This window comes from Callorhinus ursinus, unplaced genomic scaffold, assembly GCF_003265705.2.
Source record: "Callorhinus ursinus isolate GAN/ISIS: 27379988/994484 unplaced genomic scaffold, GSC_fseal_2.0 scaffold23, whole genome shotgun sequence".
Lineage (NCBI taxonomy): Eukaryota > Metazoa > Chordata > Mammalia > Carnivora > Otariidae > Callorhinus > Callorhinus ursinus.
Window position 1 is genome coordinate 4,332,125 of NW_027397085.1, and position 15,637 is coordinate 4,347,761.

Consider the following 15,637-nt stretch of genomic DNA (forward strand, 5'->3'; position numbering starts at 1 on the left):
AAAAATTAAATTTCTAGTTTCAAGACACATATAAATGCATATTATTTTAAAAATGAACTAGGCCTTTTAAGGAAGGTTTTCTAAAGATAATATAAACAATATGACAAACACCAGATTAGTTTTAAATTATAAAGCACATAATATGAATTCAGTTACAGACAAATGTTTTCCAAATCTGAATTCCCAGGCCATATACAAAATAAGCCTTATTTTCAAACTTAATATTAGCTATTATTTAGGTCCTTCAGTTACTTTCATTTTCCATAGTCTGGTTTTAAAATGCAGAGCATCAGGGCACCTGGGTGGCTCAGTCATTAAGCATCTGCCTTCGGTTCAAGTCATGATCCCAGGGTCCTGGGATCGAGCCCCACATTGGGCTCCCTGCTCCGTGGGAAGCCTGCTTCTCCCTCTCCCACTCCCCCTGCTTGTGTTCCCTCTCTTGCTGTGTCTCTCTCTGTCAAATAAATACATAAAATCTTTAAAGAAACAATAAAATGCAGAGCATTTCAGAAAGCATTATGGCTGCGGCACAGTTGAAGTGGTGTCTACCTGGCCCCCTTTGCCCCATCTGGATGGGTAAAAGTCAAGGTAAAGACAGCTGCACAAAAATTACAAACCAAGTAAGGTACCTGTGACATTCATAAGCCCCTTCTGCAGAGTTATCCCGTGTTTTGTACCTCATGTGTCCATCACAGTACCCTTAGGTGGGTCACTGATGGAACACTAGAGTAGGAAGCAAAGCATGCTGCCTTCAGGTTCTGTCCTTGTTAGAGCAGCTACTGAATGGCCCAGTTACCTATTATTCAATCTGTCTACTTCTCTGTGCGGCCTGGCTATATGACTAATGCTCAAGTAGTTTCTTATTTGCTTTCTGAAAAAAAAAAAAGCCTTTATAATCCCCATAACTGAGGTGATCAGAGTACAAAACTAAGGTTTCCTATCATCTGAAACACTAGGATGAAAGCATCCCATCTTTATGTGGACTATATGGACGGCGAGTGCTAAAAGTATATGGTATTTCGGTTTCTTATATTGCCTCCCGCTTACCATGCAGATTTATATGGCAGAATAAACATAAAATAATAATAATTATTTTATTTGTTTATAGACAAAGTATTTAGCAATACTTTTCCAAAGACTGCACCTTTCAGAAAAGGGGCAAACAGCAGAAAAATGTCTTGGACTTCGGAGGAAGATATATCAATCAGCTGCCATGGTGCCAACTCACTGTTGACAGCTTCCCATGGCATAATGTGAAATCAGATATGCTGAAAAGTCCAGCCCACAGGGATTTATATATGAGAAAAAAAAGTTATAACTACTTAAATTGCTCAAAAATATGAAATACAGGAAGAGTAAAGTACATAAGTAATTGAAAGTTCACATCCTCCAAGAAAGTTTGCACACAGTGTAATAAATGAAAAGAACATTAATAGAGAATAAAAATATTTACCTTAGTCCCAGTGTAATTTTTTTTAACATATTGTGAACATAATTGTTATAGGAGGTCCTCAGGGAGATGCTCTGATATAACCATATAATGGTTTCCCCACCTTCTCTTGTGAAAAGTAAGGAAATAAATGGGTATGTAAAGCAAACTGACATCAGGCTTTGTGTGCCTCTTCCACCAAACAATAAAGATTTACTTCAGAAAATCTTTTGCTCTAAGCTTCTGTGTTCAGGAATGATGATGCTTGTTTATTATTTAATGTTTCTATTAAAGCGAGAGACTTGTTCCTTAGAGTTCTAAATAAGATAGTGAAGTTGTGATTTGATGTCCACACTAAACTTGCTCCAAAGATGTGAGCCCCAAACAATTATGAGAGTTAGAATGTTATGCCATCGAAGATCCACCATTTTTGCCTCAGGGAAGGTTACAAACAGGTTTCCCTACTACTGGCTGTCCCCACCTGAAGAAGTCAATGAGTTGTGCACATGAAATACAGCTGTGGGCTGTGAGTAAACCCTCTGTTTCTACCTTTTCATCCAGGTGAACTTTGCTCAGGGGTCCAGAACAGCTATTTGAAGTAATCATACCTCTGACAGAGGGTTGAAAGCAGTATGTGTAATAGCTACATGTTCTTTGACACTATTTTGGATTAGTAACAAAGGGATCATTGGAAAAAACCTCAGGGTGATGAAACTTCTATATCAGTGTATACGAAAGAATCACAATAAGTTCTAAGGCAAAGAAGAGAGTTAGGAGTCATTAATTTTGGCAAGGTTGAAAACAGTCATAATCACTGTATAACCAGATTACAGATAATTTTGAAAACGGGAAAAAACCCCACCCAATGTTTTGATATGTTTGAGGCTAATTTTTAAAAAATTTAATTTCTTTTAACAACTACAACAAAAGGCCACCTTAGATAGATACCTCCTCAGATTCAACACGATTCAATCCTTTCTTATTAGATCTTCGGAAAAGAACTGCTATGAAATTACTTTGTTCAGGGGCTCTGCACATTCTTAAACTCTAGAGATTTAACAATCTCATTTGGTTTAAAAATGATTTAAACCAATCTCTTTTGTTTAAAAGTTACAAATTTAACTTAGAAATTCCACTGGTATACTGTAAGTTTCTGATTTCTCATTTTTAATACTTTTTCATAATAAAGGTATATCTAGTTCTACCACCTATGCATGCTGATAAGTTAAATGAGTTAATTCAAAGGGCTTTTTGTTTGTTTTTTAGTTTGATCATTCTAATAAATTGCTTACCATTTTCTAGAGAGTTCCCTGTTTTGATTAAATACTTCCTTTTGTCCTCAGGCCAATTTTGTCTTTCCTGTAAGTGCTTTGTTATATTCAAGTAGGCTTCATCAAGACTCATGGCCATAAAATTGGGATCATAATCAGCAAGTATTTCCTTAACCTTCAAAAGAAACAAAATGGTTTCAATTTTGCTGCCATAGCCTGTAATATAACAGCTGATAAGAAACATTAATATTCTTACTTTGCAACTATAGTAAAAATCCTGCAATCAATAGCTCATGGATTTAGGGAATAAATAATTTATTGCTAGCACAAGTTTGTCCAAATTCTCTTTTGCATTAAAATAGATCATGAGGGCGCCTGGGTGGCTCAGTCGTTAAGCGTCTGCCTTCGGCTCGGGTCATGGTCCCAGGGTCCTGGGATGGAGCCCCACATCAGGCTCCCTGCTCCGCGGGAAGCCTGCTTCTCCCTCTCTCACTCCCCCTGCTTGTGTTCCCTCTCTCGCTGTGTCTTTCTCTGTCAAATAAATAAATAAAATCTTTTAAAAAAATAAAAAATAAAATAGATCATGAAGGCAGAAGACCATGAAAGAGCTTCATTTGGTACAATCTCTATTCAGCCACCTTTATCTAGATATAATGAATGATTCAAATAAATCTCAGACATCATTCTGGTTAAGTAACATAATTTTAAGTAACTGGTCAAAAGTAGAAGTGGGAACAATAGGATCCTGCTCCCCCTCACCTTTTTTGTTTATTTTAAAAAGGAATAATCCTTTTTTTTTTAAGTAGTCTCCACACCCAGCATGCAGCCCAAAGCAGTGCTTGAACTCATAACCCTAAGATCAAGACTTGAGCCGAAATCAAGAATTTGATGCTTAATCAACTGAGCCACCTAGGTGCCCCTAAGAAGGAATAATCTTATATAATAGTACTATGTTGCTTTAGAAAGTAGTTTTATTTTAATTAATTATAATATGCACATAAAACTCCACTCAAAACACACTAATGCATGTATCCATTCAGAAAACAAAGCTCAATTATCGAGATTTGGAATGAAAAAGATGACAAAATCTACAGTGGAAGTTTGTGACTATATTAAATGGGAAAAGTCTGGAGCTGCATCTTGAGATAAATAAAGAGATCAGAATTTCCATGGTTCCAGAGATGCCATTTATGAAAGATAGTTTTATTACATGGAACTATAAATTTTTTTAACCACTGAAGTATTAACTGAAATTGGAGGAAATGGTTGCCAAAATAATATATACATATTTGTGAAAAATGTATTTGTTGAATTACGTTATCCTTCCATCTAGTATTTAAAATCTGTCTGCTGTATCATGAGGAAACCTTTTTTGAAGTTTTATAAAATAAAGCTTTTTAGCTTAATTTAATTATGAACAGCTGAGTCAAAGGTAATTTTAGAAAATGGTGATATAAAACTTGGCCAAGCTTTACTCAGAGAGTACCTTAATTAGCTTTGTTCTTCTGGAAGAAACCAGTTTTATAATGTACTCAAATGGAATCTTTCTAGTGAAAATGAAACTCTGGAAAGTCGGGAGTTGGCAGCCAACTAAGATTATTCTGAATGAGAAGTACTCCCTAGAGACATGGAGTACTCACTAACTTCCTTTTCATAGGATACTGCTTGAAGAACAAAAATAGACATGTTCCAGTAAAATTCAAGCACTTAGGCTTCCAACAGTTAAAGCTGTTCCATTCTTTTGGATAAAATAAAAATGGCTTTCCTTAAACTTTTAAACCAAGTCATACATACTAATATAGTTAGAGTCAGTGAATTTGTGCTGTAGTTCGTTCACACATAAGAACCCATTTGCGGGTGCCTGGGTGGCTCAGCTGGTTAAGCAACTGCCTTTGGCTCAGGTCATGATCCTGGAGTCCCAGGATTGAGTCCCGCATCAGGCTCCCTGCTGAGCAGGGAGTCTGCTTCTCTTTCTGACCCTCCCCCCTCTCATGCTCTATCTCATTCTCTCTCTCAAATAAATAAATATTAAAAAAAAAGAACCCATTTGCTATCTGGAAATAAACTAGTTACATCCTGCTCAAATTTGAGAAAGATTTCTCCAATTTCTGTAAGTAACTAGACAGAAAAGAACTAAAAACAATTTAGCTCTCATTATCATATTGTCATAAGTTTTACTGAGGTAAAGCAGGGCTCAAAAAAATTCTTTCTTAGAAGGTCTCTGAAGGATTTTCAAACTTAATGAAAGCCCGTAATACTTATGGTTAGCATTTTATCTCTTTCTCATCAGGAATATGGTAAAAAAGACAAGCAGTAACCACACATAAACGTGCTTCCCCCTTCTCCACCACCTTTTCAGAGATAGGCAAAAGCACTTGCTGCCACAGACTGTTTTTGAAAGAATGAAAAACAGAATTTTTTAAAAATTTGGGGTGGTGTACCATTCCAATTTGGGGAGGTTTCATTTCTAGAGTACATGAGGTGGAATACAAATAAGAGGAGCGAATATAAAGATCATCTACATGACTAAATGGTAGTAAGTGCTTAAGCCATAGTTTTTTAAGGGTTTCAATTCAGACAGCAGTCTTTAACACAATACATTTTACTACAGTAGTCTGAAACTGTTTGATGTAGTATTCTAAAATTTTAATTTATGATTTAAGTTTTAGCACTATCTAAACGAGTTATCAAAAATAGAGAAAATGGCAATTTTTCATATATGACAGTTCAGACAATTTTACTAAGTAATCAAATCTTTATATTTCAGAGATCCTTTTCAAAGCAAGATGATTCCCTTTTTTCCTTGATTATCAGTCTCTCGAACATTAAAGGCTCATAAGCATCTTCACTAGACTGTGGAGCAAGGAAAAGAGTTAATCAAAATAAAGGAATTTCATTACTGTTTAAGAACATTTGATAAAAAATTTATTCACAAAAGAGGTTGAAATTAATGACATGAATAGATTATGTAAATTATAAATATAAGGTGATTCTAGAAAAAAATGTATATTGCACATTAAGAAAAAAACAACTAAGGTTAATATAGATTATAATTAAGACAATTCAAAGTTTTCCAGGTAGATAAGAGTTTCTAAACAGATGAAAAAATATGTGGAAGAGCAAAGATCTGGGAAATAGAAGGGTGTATTCCGTATACTCAGCTCAGTTATCAAAAGTGGTAGGAGGTAAGACTTAAAGGGATAAATTAAGGCTGAATTCTGATGTGCTAAGGCCATTTGGACTTGACTCTGTAGGTGACAGGAAATCAGTGAAAGGCCGTAAGTAAGAGTGCTTCATCAGACTTACCTCTGTACTCACAGCTCGGTATTTGTCAAAGTTTGGAGGCACAATAATAAGTTGTGGGCAGAGTCTTTTAGCAATAAATCCTGGCATGGCTGCGCGAACACCAAATCTCCTTGCATAATAATTCGAAGTAGACTGAAAGAAAACGGACCACATGGGAAAAAATATACAAACCTAAATGGACATACCGATCAATGCATTCATAAGAAAGACATTACTGATGGGCATTTTCAAGTCAAGGACATTTGTTTTATAGGCCACAGTTTTGAATCAAGCTTTTACTTTATCCTATCATGGTATTGTGATACCATGACCCTCTCTCTCACTACTGTCTCCATATTTATGTGATACCAGGTAATAAACAAGACTAATAAAAAGGTTCTCTTACATTTCCAATAACTAAACTTGATTGGTTCTAAGGCATACCTGTAACATAGTATATATCAAAGTTTGGATGATAAGTGGGTGATACTACATGAAAATAATAGTTATAAAGTAATGTTATAGTACAAACAGTATGGATGTTAAATGAAAGTAACAGTATAGAAAGTAACAGCATGGTATAATAGTACAGATTTGGAATTTGCAGTATTTGAGGTTTTGATATTTTTCATTTAGAACAAAAGTCAAAGGTTCTATTATATAGTCAGCCAAATTAAATTTCAAAAAATGAAGTGATGAAAGCTTAAAAGAGCTTTTAAAATTACATTTTATTTCTTAAGGCTTGAATATCCTTTTTGGTGAAAACATTTTTAGTAGGAGATGGAACTAAAAATTTATGAAAGTAAGAAGGAGAACATTACTTTTAAATCCTGTTGATGATTATACCACAGTACCATTTATAAAAAAGTTTTTTTTATCACAAATGAAATCTCTAGTGAAAATTCAAAGAAATGTAAAACAGAATCTATCACATGAAGGGATTATTTCAGAATAGTATCAATTTGCCATAAGTGGCTTTCAAATGGCATTTAAAAAAATCTTGATAGTACTCAAAACTATGTTAATCTTTGATCAGTATTCTGGAAGAGAAAATGCAGATGGCATTAGAAAGACAAATCAGTGTTTTAAACATAGATAAGTCTAACAGAATGGATATGAAAGCTAGATCTGTAGTAAATCTGGAACAAAATTTATGATACGACTTCCTTTATCTTCTAGATTTGTGGTAGATTGTAAATCACAGCCACAATACTTTATAGTTCCTCCTATCCAAGGGTAGGTTCTAGTCCCTCATGCCAAGTGACTTGCACTATGACTTGTTTTGACTAGAAGAATGTGAGGGAGTGACATTAAGTGAGTCTTGAAGCCTAGGCATTATGAAGTCGCCTTTGCTTCCTTGGGGATCCAGCAACTATGTAAAGGTCTTGGGTTAAATTGCTAAATGATGATGTACCATGTGGAGAGGGGAAAGCTCAATGGCTGGAAGCCATTCCAGCCACCTTGGCTGAAAGGCCAAGGGTGTTAATAAAGCCATTTTGGATCCTGCAGCCCCAGCTAAATAACTGTAGCCAACCCCAGATAGAGTAAAATTATCCCCTTTGTACTCTGCTCAAATTACAGAATCATGAGCAAATAAATGGTTAACCACTAAGTACTTAAAGGGGTTTGTTATGCAGCAATAAATAACTGCTAAGGGTCTATGTTCCAACTATGAGTGCTAACTTAGAACATTTTGAAGATCCATCAAATTATTCAAAAAAGAATTCTAACTGTAATAGACTGAAATAATCATATATGCACCATCACTACCATTAATTTGTAAAAACACTTTTATGAATTTAATAGAACAAAAGCAATTCTACTTCAAATCTCATTAGAAATGAAGTCTATTAGTTGAGAATACAAAAGGAGTAATCTTTGTTTAAATATGGCAAATAATCATTTTGAATTTGGAAATAATTTTTAGGAGGATATAATTTATAGGAAGGAAAATATTTTGCAGATCTAGCAGTGGGTTTAGCTTTAAAATATATATACATATGCACACATAGATAATTCCATATAAATATATGGTGATATATATTCTCAATAAAATTAAATACATTTTTTTCAAAAATCAGCTGATGATTTGTAGGAAAGGGAAATAGTCTTTCGGTAAACATTGTTTTGGAACCTGAATTGTTAGTAGCCTGCATACTTATGGGAGCAGAGATGATAAACAAAGAGATTATAATAAAATAGTAACTCAGTAGGAATTAGGTTTATAGCTATCTAAAGCATTTGAAGGAGTTAGGAACAGGGAAGAACTCTCCTTGTTTCTCTTACATGTTTTTTCATACCCAAATCCATCTATTCCAGGGGCCATTATTAATTCCCCACACACTTTTAGCCACATATAGCAATCCTGGTCATCTTTACCTTCTATGGTTAGGGTGGTGATAAGGTAGAGCAACATGGTAATCAGAAAAGCAAAGGTTCCAAGTCATGAGAAAAACTAATTACAGTAGTACTATAATAAAATATATTACCCTAGACCTAAGGTTGGCAAACCTTTCCTGTAACGGTCCAGATAGTAGTTACTTTGGGCTTTGCAGATCATATGGTCTCTCTTGCAAGCTACTCAACTCTGCTCTTTTAATACAACAACAGATGAATGGGTGTGATTGTTCCAATAACATTTTATTTACAAAAAAAGACTAGATTTGGCCTGCTTGCAAACCTGCTCTGGAGTAACACTTCCTTTTCTTTCTTCTCCAATTCCCTTTTACCGGAACAGTTACTTAAGAAAAATACAGCTTGCAACAGAAAGATACAATGCCACTCTACCATCCACCAGGTTTGTAACTTTGGGGAAGATTTTAAACACCTCTCTGAGTTTGTTTTTTGTCTGTCAAATGGAAATAAAAATTTGTACCGCGAGAGATGTTGAAAGGATTCAGTAATTGAACACATATAAAGCACACAGGAAAATGCCCAGCAAACTGGCAGAGCTTACTAAAGGCTTCTCCCTTCATGAACCAGTAAGGCTTACTCGAATATGTTATGAAATTTCCTTTTTGTCTTTGATCTTTACCTACTTACCAACATAGTCATTGATCCTACAGCAATAGGTTTATCCTTCAATTCTGGATTGTCTCTCATTTCTACAGCTGCATAGAAAGCATCCATGTCAATGTGCACTATAGTATTGTTCAGATCCCGGCTCTGTTCTAATTCCATTGCAAATCTGTCAACCTTAATTTTTAAAAAGTTAACATATTTTGAGTCAACATGCTATTGAAACAGCACCAGTCATCACATTAATCTCACTTTTGGTAGGCATCTCTCTCTGCCTGTCCATCCACCCGCCTATCTATACATACTTGATTGTTGTTTATTAACGCTGGTAATTGCATCTATTTTCATGAAGACAGGCAGTTAAACCTCAAATATCATGCCCTACCAACACTTTAATCTCTCAATAACTACAACCACATGATAGGTAATAAATATTTACTGAATAAATGAACTATTCCAACTGATTGTATCAAATGATTCTTCTGCTTTATAAATCTGAGGACCAACTTACTGTACAAAAAAAAGCTTCAGGTTAGGTAAAATAAACATCTCTCATTTGACTCATTAACATTAATGTCTTAAGACAGAAACAAAGGAAATGTACAATGAATGATTATATACTTCTTTGGCATATTATGTTTATGCTGAATAGTATTGTACAAGTGAATATACCAACCATAATGTAAACATTCCCTCTGTAGAAATGCCTTTATAAAGCTAAAATTTGGTAACTGTTAGTCAATACAAATCAAAATTGAAAATTTAAGCTATAATTTATTCTGTCATGAAACTTCAATATGTATGTCAAATATAACAGTGAAGAACCTTAATCTTTAAAGCTCTTTTTATTTCTCTAGTGAGAAAGCATTGGATTGATAAGAAAGAAGAAAGGGAAATGAAAGGAAGTAAAAATAACCAAAGTAGGGCAGTAAGAAAAGGGTTTATGTAACACATTTCCAAGTGTTCCTTTTTTGTAGCCTCTACTATAGAGGCTGAAGAAGCTAAATATGCTTCCCTGCTTTCCCTGCAGCCAAGGGTGGCTGGCTGTGTGACCATTTTGATCTATGATCACTTTGAATAAGCTGGAATACAGAAAGAGCATGGAAGAGTGGCTGGCACATGGTACAAGTTTAATGAATGTAATCTATGACTAAAGGATCAATGGATAGCTGCATAGCAAAACAATCAAAAACTGAGGGGAAGGGGCGCCTGGGTGGCTCAGTCGTTAAGTGTCTGCCCTCAGCTCAGGTCATGATCCCAGGGTCCTGGGATTGAGCCCCGCATCGGGCTCCCTGCTCGGCGGGAAGCCTGCTTCTCCCTCTCCCACTCCCCCTGCTTGTGTTCCTGCTCTCGCTGTGTCTGTCTCTGTGTCAAATAAATAAATAAAATCTAAAAAAAAAAAAAAAGAAAAAGAAAAAACTGAGGGGAAAATAGCCAGATATAAGCAAGTGAGCTGGGTGGGCTCTGGAATGAAAGCAATTTCCATCATGTGGCGATCCCTATAGCAGGTTTTTTCAAAAGTGGAAAGTTACAGGGGTATAATTTGCCTTTTTCTCCTTGTTGGACTTCAACCTTGCTTCCATTCTGCAAAATTTTTTTTCATGGCCTTCCTTCTTAGCATTTTAGTGATACTAGCTTCCCACTAGCTGCAGGTTAAGCCTACACTTCTCTTTTAGAAATAATCACCCTGACTTCATCAAGATAAAAAGCTTTTGCACAGCAAAGGAAACAGTCAACAAAACCAAAAGACAACCGACAGAATGAGAGAAGAAATTTGCAAATGACATATCAGATAAAGGGTTAGTATCCAACATTTATAAAGAACTTATCAAACTCAACACCCAAAGAACAAATAATCCAATCAAGAAATGGGCAGAAGACATGAACAGACATTTTTCCAAAGAAGACATCCAAATGGCCAACAGACACATGAAAAAGTGCTCAACATTGCTCAGCATCAGGGAAATCCAAATTAAAACCTCAATGAGATACCACCTCACACCAGTCAGAATGGCTAAAATTAACAAGTCAGGAAACGACAGATGTTGGCGGGGATGTGGAGAAAGGGGAACCCTCCTACACTGTTGGTGGGAATGCAAGCCGGTGCAACCACTCTGGAAAACAGTATGGAGGTTCCTCAAAAAGTTGAAAATAGAGCTACCATATGACCCAGCAATTGCACTACTGGGTATTTACCCCAAAGATACAAATGTAGTGATCCAAAGGGGTACATGCACCCTAATGTTTATATAGCAGCAATGTCCACAATAGCCAAACTATGGAAAGAGCCTAGATGTCCATCAACAGACGAACGGATAAAGAAGATGTGGTGTGTATATATACAATGGAATATTATGCAGCCATCAAAAAGAAACAACAGAATCTTGCCATTTGCAACGACGTGGACAGAACTAGAGGGTATTAGGCTAAGCGAAATAACTCAGAGAAAGACACGTATCATATGATCTCACTGATATGAGGAATTCTTAATCTCAGGACACTAACTGAGGGTTGCTGGAGTGGTGGAGGTGGGAGGGATGGGGTGCCTTGGTGACAGACATAGGGGAGGGTATGTGCTATGGTGAGCATTGTGAATTATGTAAGACTGATGAATCACAGACCTGTACCTCTGAAACAAATAATACATTATATGTTAAAAAAAAAAAAAAGAAGACAGTAGGAAGGGAAAAATGAAGGGGGGAAATCAGAGGGGGAAAGGAACCATGAGAGACTATGGACTCTGAGAAACAAACTGAGGGTTCTAGAGGGGAGAGGGGTGGGGGGATGGGTTAGCCTGGTGATGGGTATTAAAGAGGGCACATACTGAATGGAGCACTGGGTGTTATACACAAACAATGAATCATGGAACACTACATCAAAAACTAATGATGTAATGTATGGTGATTAACATAACATAATAAAATTTAAAAAAAAAAGAAAAAGAAATAATCACCCTGAATCCTATTTGTCTCCAGTAGCCACAGTGAGCCTCTATAGGGTCTGCTTCTGTTTAGGCTGCAACTCATTGAACGACCTGGGGTGCTCTGTGCCTTCTTCAGGCTGTTTCTCTGTCTAGTATGTCCTTCCGAGTTCTGTCATAAAGCCTTGAAGGGTCAGCTCAGATATCTCTCTGTAGCTTAATTAGATCTCTGTCCTTCATGCCACAGAATTCAGTGTTCCCTTAGTTGTTTTCCTGCTGTACTATGCACTTACTGTATTAGATACTAAATTATGAGTTCCACCAGGAAAAGGACCTTATTTGCCTTCAAATTCTTTCCTTATCAGACAGAAAGAGGTGAGCCTCATAGCATATATACATATATACATTTCTGCTTAAAAAAGAGAGGGTAGTATGTGTAGAAAAATTTTAGAGAAGGCTGATCTCATGCAGTGAGACACCACCCTAATCAATGGAACTTTTCAACATTACTCCAATCTATCATCCAGATTTAAAACAACTTCTTCCAGTACCTAAACTGTAAATTAGAGAAGAGCATCCTGACGTTAAAAAGAAAAAAAGATGTAAACAAATCATGGAGACTAATGAAAATAAGGGTGGATTAAAAACTACTATATGTTAATCCAGAAAATATACCTAAGATACGAGTCGACTGAGAATAAGGGAGCAGCATTTGAAGTATGTTAACCCAGAAATATTGGAAAGGGAAAAGATAATAAATAGAAAGCAAACCAAATGGAAAAAAGTTCCCCTTAGCCTCATACAATAATTCTATGACAGCTTCTTCAGCAATCTATTATCTTTTCTGTGCTTAAAGCACAAGTGCAGTTGCCAAAAGGAAACCTCCCCACTGAGTGACTCACACATTCCATTTTCCTCTACTCTCATTAGTCACCCTTCTCTCAACATTTTTTTCTCTGCATCTACCAAATGCACACCACCCTGCTTTTTTCAAATTTCTTCTACTGAAATCTTCGTTGATGTTTTCATGATTTTTCCTTCCAAATGACTCCCAAGTTCTGATCTGAGCCTCTCACATGTATGTATGTTATCCCTTTTGCCCCAGTTAAGAACCATGTTTAAGAATAAGAGCTTCTTGTGGGTTTCAGCTCTGCCACTTATTAGTTACCTGAAAATGGGCAAGTTAACCCTCATTCTCATTTTATTTGTAAACTGGGACTAAACCAACCCCCAAAGGTTTAAAGAGGTACTCGTGTAATGTACTTATCCAGGGATATGGAAAGGGCTTAATGATATAACCTATAATTTTAGAAATAAAAGTGACACTTATTGAGTATATCAAATGTGTTATATAACATGCTAAGTACTTCTTATGTTAACTCATTTAATGATCAAAATAATTCTGAGATGATAATTATTCTCATTTTAGAGAAGAGAAAACTAAACCTCAGTAAGATGCAGTAATCTGCCCTAAGTCACACAGCTGGAAAATGTTAGCAGTGGACCTGTAAATCAAGTTACTCCAAAGGCTGTACTCTTTCCATTATTTTATGATGTTTCCCTAAAAGGGATCTTAAAATGTCTTTAACACTGAAATAACTTCAAACCAAGCTCCAATAGTGTTTTATATCAATATTATGTTTTATTTGCATTAAAAAAATCCCCTTTTTTGATTACATTCAGGAGACTATTTCAGAAATATTGTTTTTCATTTTCTTAACTTATAATTACCCTAAAAATTGTTCAGGAAAACTGAGTTCATAAAATCAATTGTTAAAATAGTCAAAATGCACTGATTTGCTGTGTAGTTGCCATTTAATACACCATGAATGGCTGTCTATTCAATTTATGAATCCATGTTATAACAAGATGTTCTGGCAGCTACAAAAATGATTGCATCTTTAACAAGTCTAATGAGGGTAGGATGGAGAGAATGCTTAGGTTCTGATTAAACTGTGGGAGTTCATGCCAACAGAGGTTAGTTACCACAGCTTGACTAGCAATAATAGTTCCTACCATCGTAGTACACATAATAAAATCTATTATTTGGAAATTGTATGACTCTAGAATAGAAATGCATTTCCCATGAAAACCTCTCTTTCTCTCAGATCTTTTAGATTCTTTAGGATTTCCTTAATCTCCTCCCATTTATACAATTTCTTTTAAAGGAAGTTCAACAAATGAAACAATTTAACAATTAACATAAAACATATTTCCTGCCACTTCCCTTGCAAAAGATGTCAGAGTCTCCCAAGAAATAGTCAACTAAAACTGTAACAAAATGTGAAGCTCTGTTATACAATGTAAAGTATTTTCTAATCCTTCAAATTATTAGCATATTTAAGGATAGGAGCTTTAAAAAGAGGAAACAGCAAAAAGTTATTTTATTGCATGATTCATATGCATTTTATCTTTAAAATTTTATTAGAGATATTTGTATAGATCAATAAAACTTACCAGAAAGAAGTTCTGAAAATAAATTGCCAAGGATTAATATCAATTTAAAAACAATGTTATTACAGACAGAATGGAATTTTAACTTGTTGAAATGATGCTCAAATTTATTTGAAAGAAACAACGTATGAGAAAAATATTTTAAAGAATAGTAGCGAGGTAGGATATTAAAGTGTTATTATCATTGAATAACTAAAAGTGCATGGTACTGATACAGGAAAAGATTCAATCGAGTAAGAGAGAGAATCCAGAAACAAATCAATGAGTACAATGAGAACTTAGTATATGGAAGTGCCTCATTTCAGTTCAGTGGAGAAAGGACTCATGATTCAATAAATGGTGTTGGGACAAATGAATCACCATTTAGAAAGAATAATACTATTAGTGAAAATGTAATACTCTCCATTTAAGAAAAAAATACTTAACATCTCACATTAAAACAAATGCCAGGAGCACCTGGGTGGCTCCGTCAGTTAAGCCTCCGACTCTTAATTTCGGTCCAGGTCATGATCTCAGGGGCATGAGACAGAGCCCCATGTCTCAGGCTCTGCGCTAGGCAGGAAGCCTGCTTAAGGTTCTCTCTCTCTTTCCCCCTCTATCCTTTCCCCCTCCCCACTCCCTCTCTCACCCTCTAGAACAAAAACAAAAACAAATTCCAAATGGACGAGAGATAAACAAAATCTATAAAGATACTAGAAGAACATATAGGCTTGGTCGTAAGGAATAACTTTCTATGCTTTCAATACAAAAGCCAAGAAAAAAATGTTTTTCAATACTGCCATTTTTGATTACATAAACATTTAAAACAGTATAGAAAAAAAAACCTGCATGATTAAAAGACAAACAACATATTGGGAAAATATTTACAACAAATGGCAGAGGAAAAAATCTTTAACTTATGATAAGATGTATTAATCAAGAGAAAAACACATAAACTCCTCTAGAAATGTAGGCAGAGGATACTGTTTTGGACTGCTAGTTGAACCCCCAAATCCATTCTCTCTTCCTTTCATAGTAATAGATTTTTATCTGGGCATATGGCCACCCAGCTGGAAAATATTCTGTACAGCTTCTCCTGCAGTTAGGTGTGGCCATGAAACTTAAATTCTTGTCAAAAGAATGTGAGCTGACGTAATATGAGCAACTTCTCTTTTACTTGCTGAATAGCAAATTACTCACCTTTCATTTTTTTTCCCTCATTCTTTCCTCCTTACTGGGGGCTGAAATATAGACTACAGATAATCCCATTTTGTCAGTCCA

General features: G+C 35.5%; 1 protein-coding gene across 5 annotated transcripts in view; it reads right to left on the reverse strand.

The window, feature by feature from the left end:
- POLK (DNA polymerase kappa) overlaps window positions 1–15,637 on the reverse strand; it is a 67,075-nt gene that overhangs the window by 21,603 nt on the left and 29,835 nt on the right. For all 5 annotated transcript variants that reach the window (XM_073905331.1, XM_073905328.1, XM_073905329.1 and 2 more), the window contains 3 exons: window positions 9,028–9,180; window positions 6,007–6,138; window positions 2,722–2,875 (listed from right to left, as the gene is read on the reverse strand). In XM_073905331.1, coding sequence (XP_073761432.1) covers window positions 2,722–2,875; window positions 6,007–6,138; window positions 9,028–9,180 — 439 coding nt within the window. The remainder of the gene's footprint in view (window positions 1–2,721; window positions 2,876–6,006; window positions 6,139–9,027; window positions 9,181–15,637) is intronic.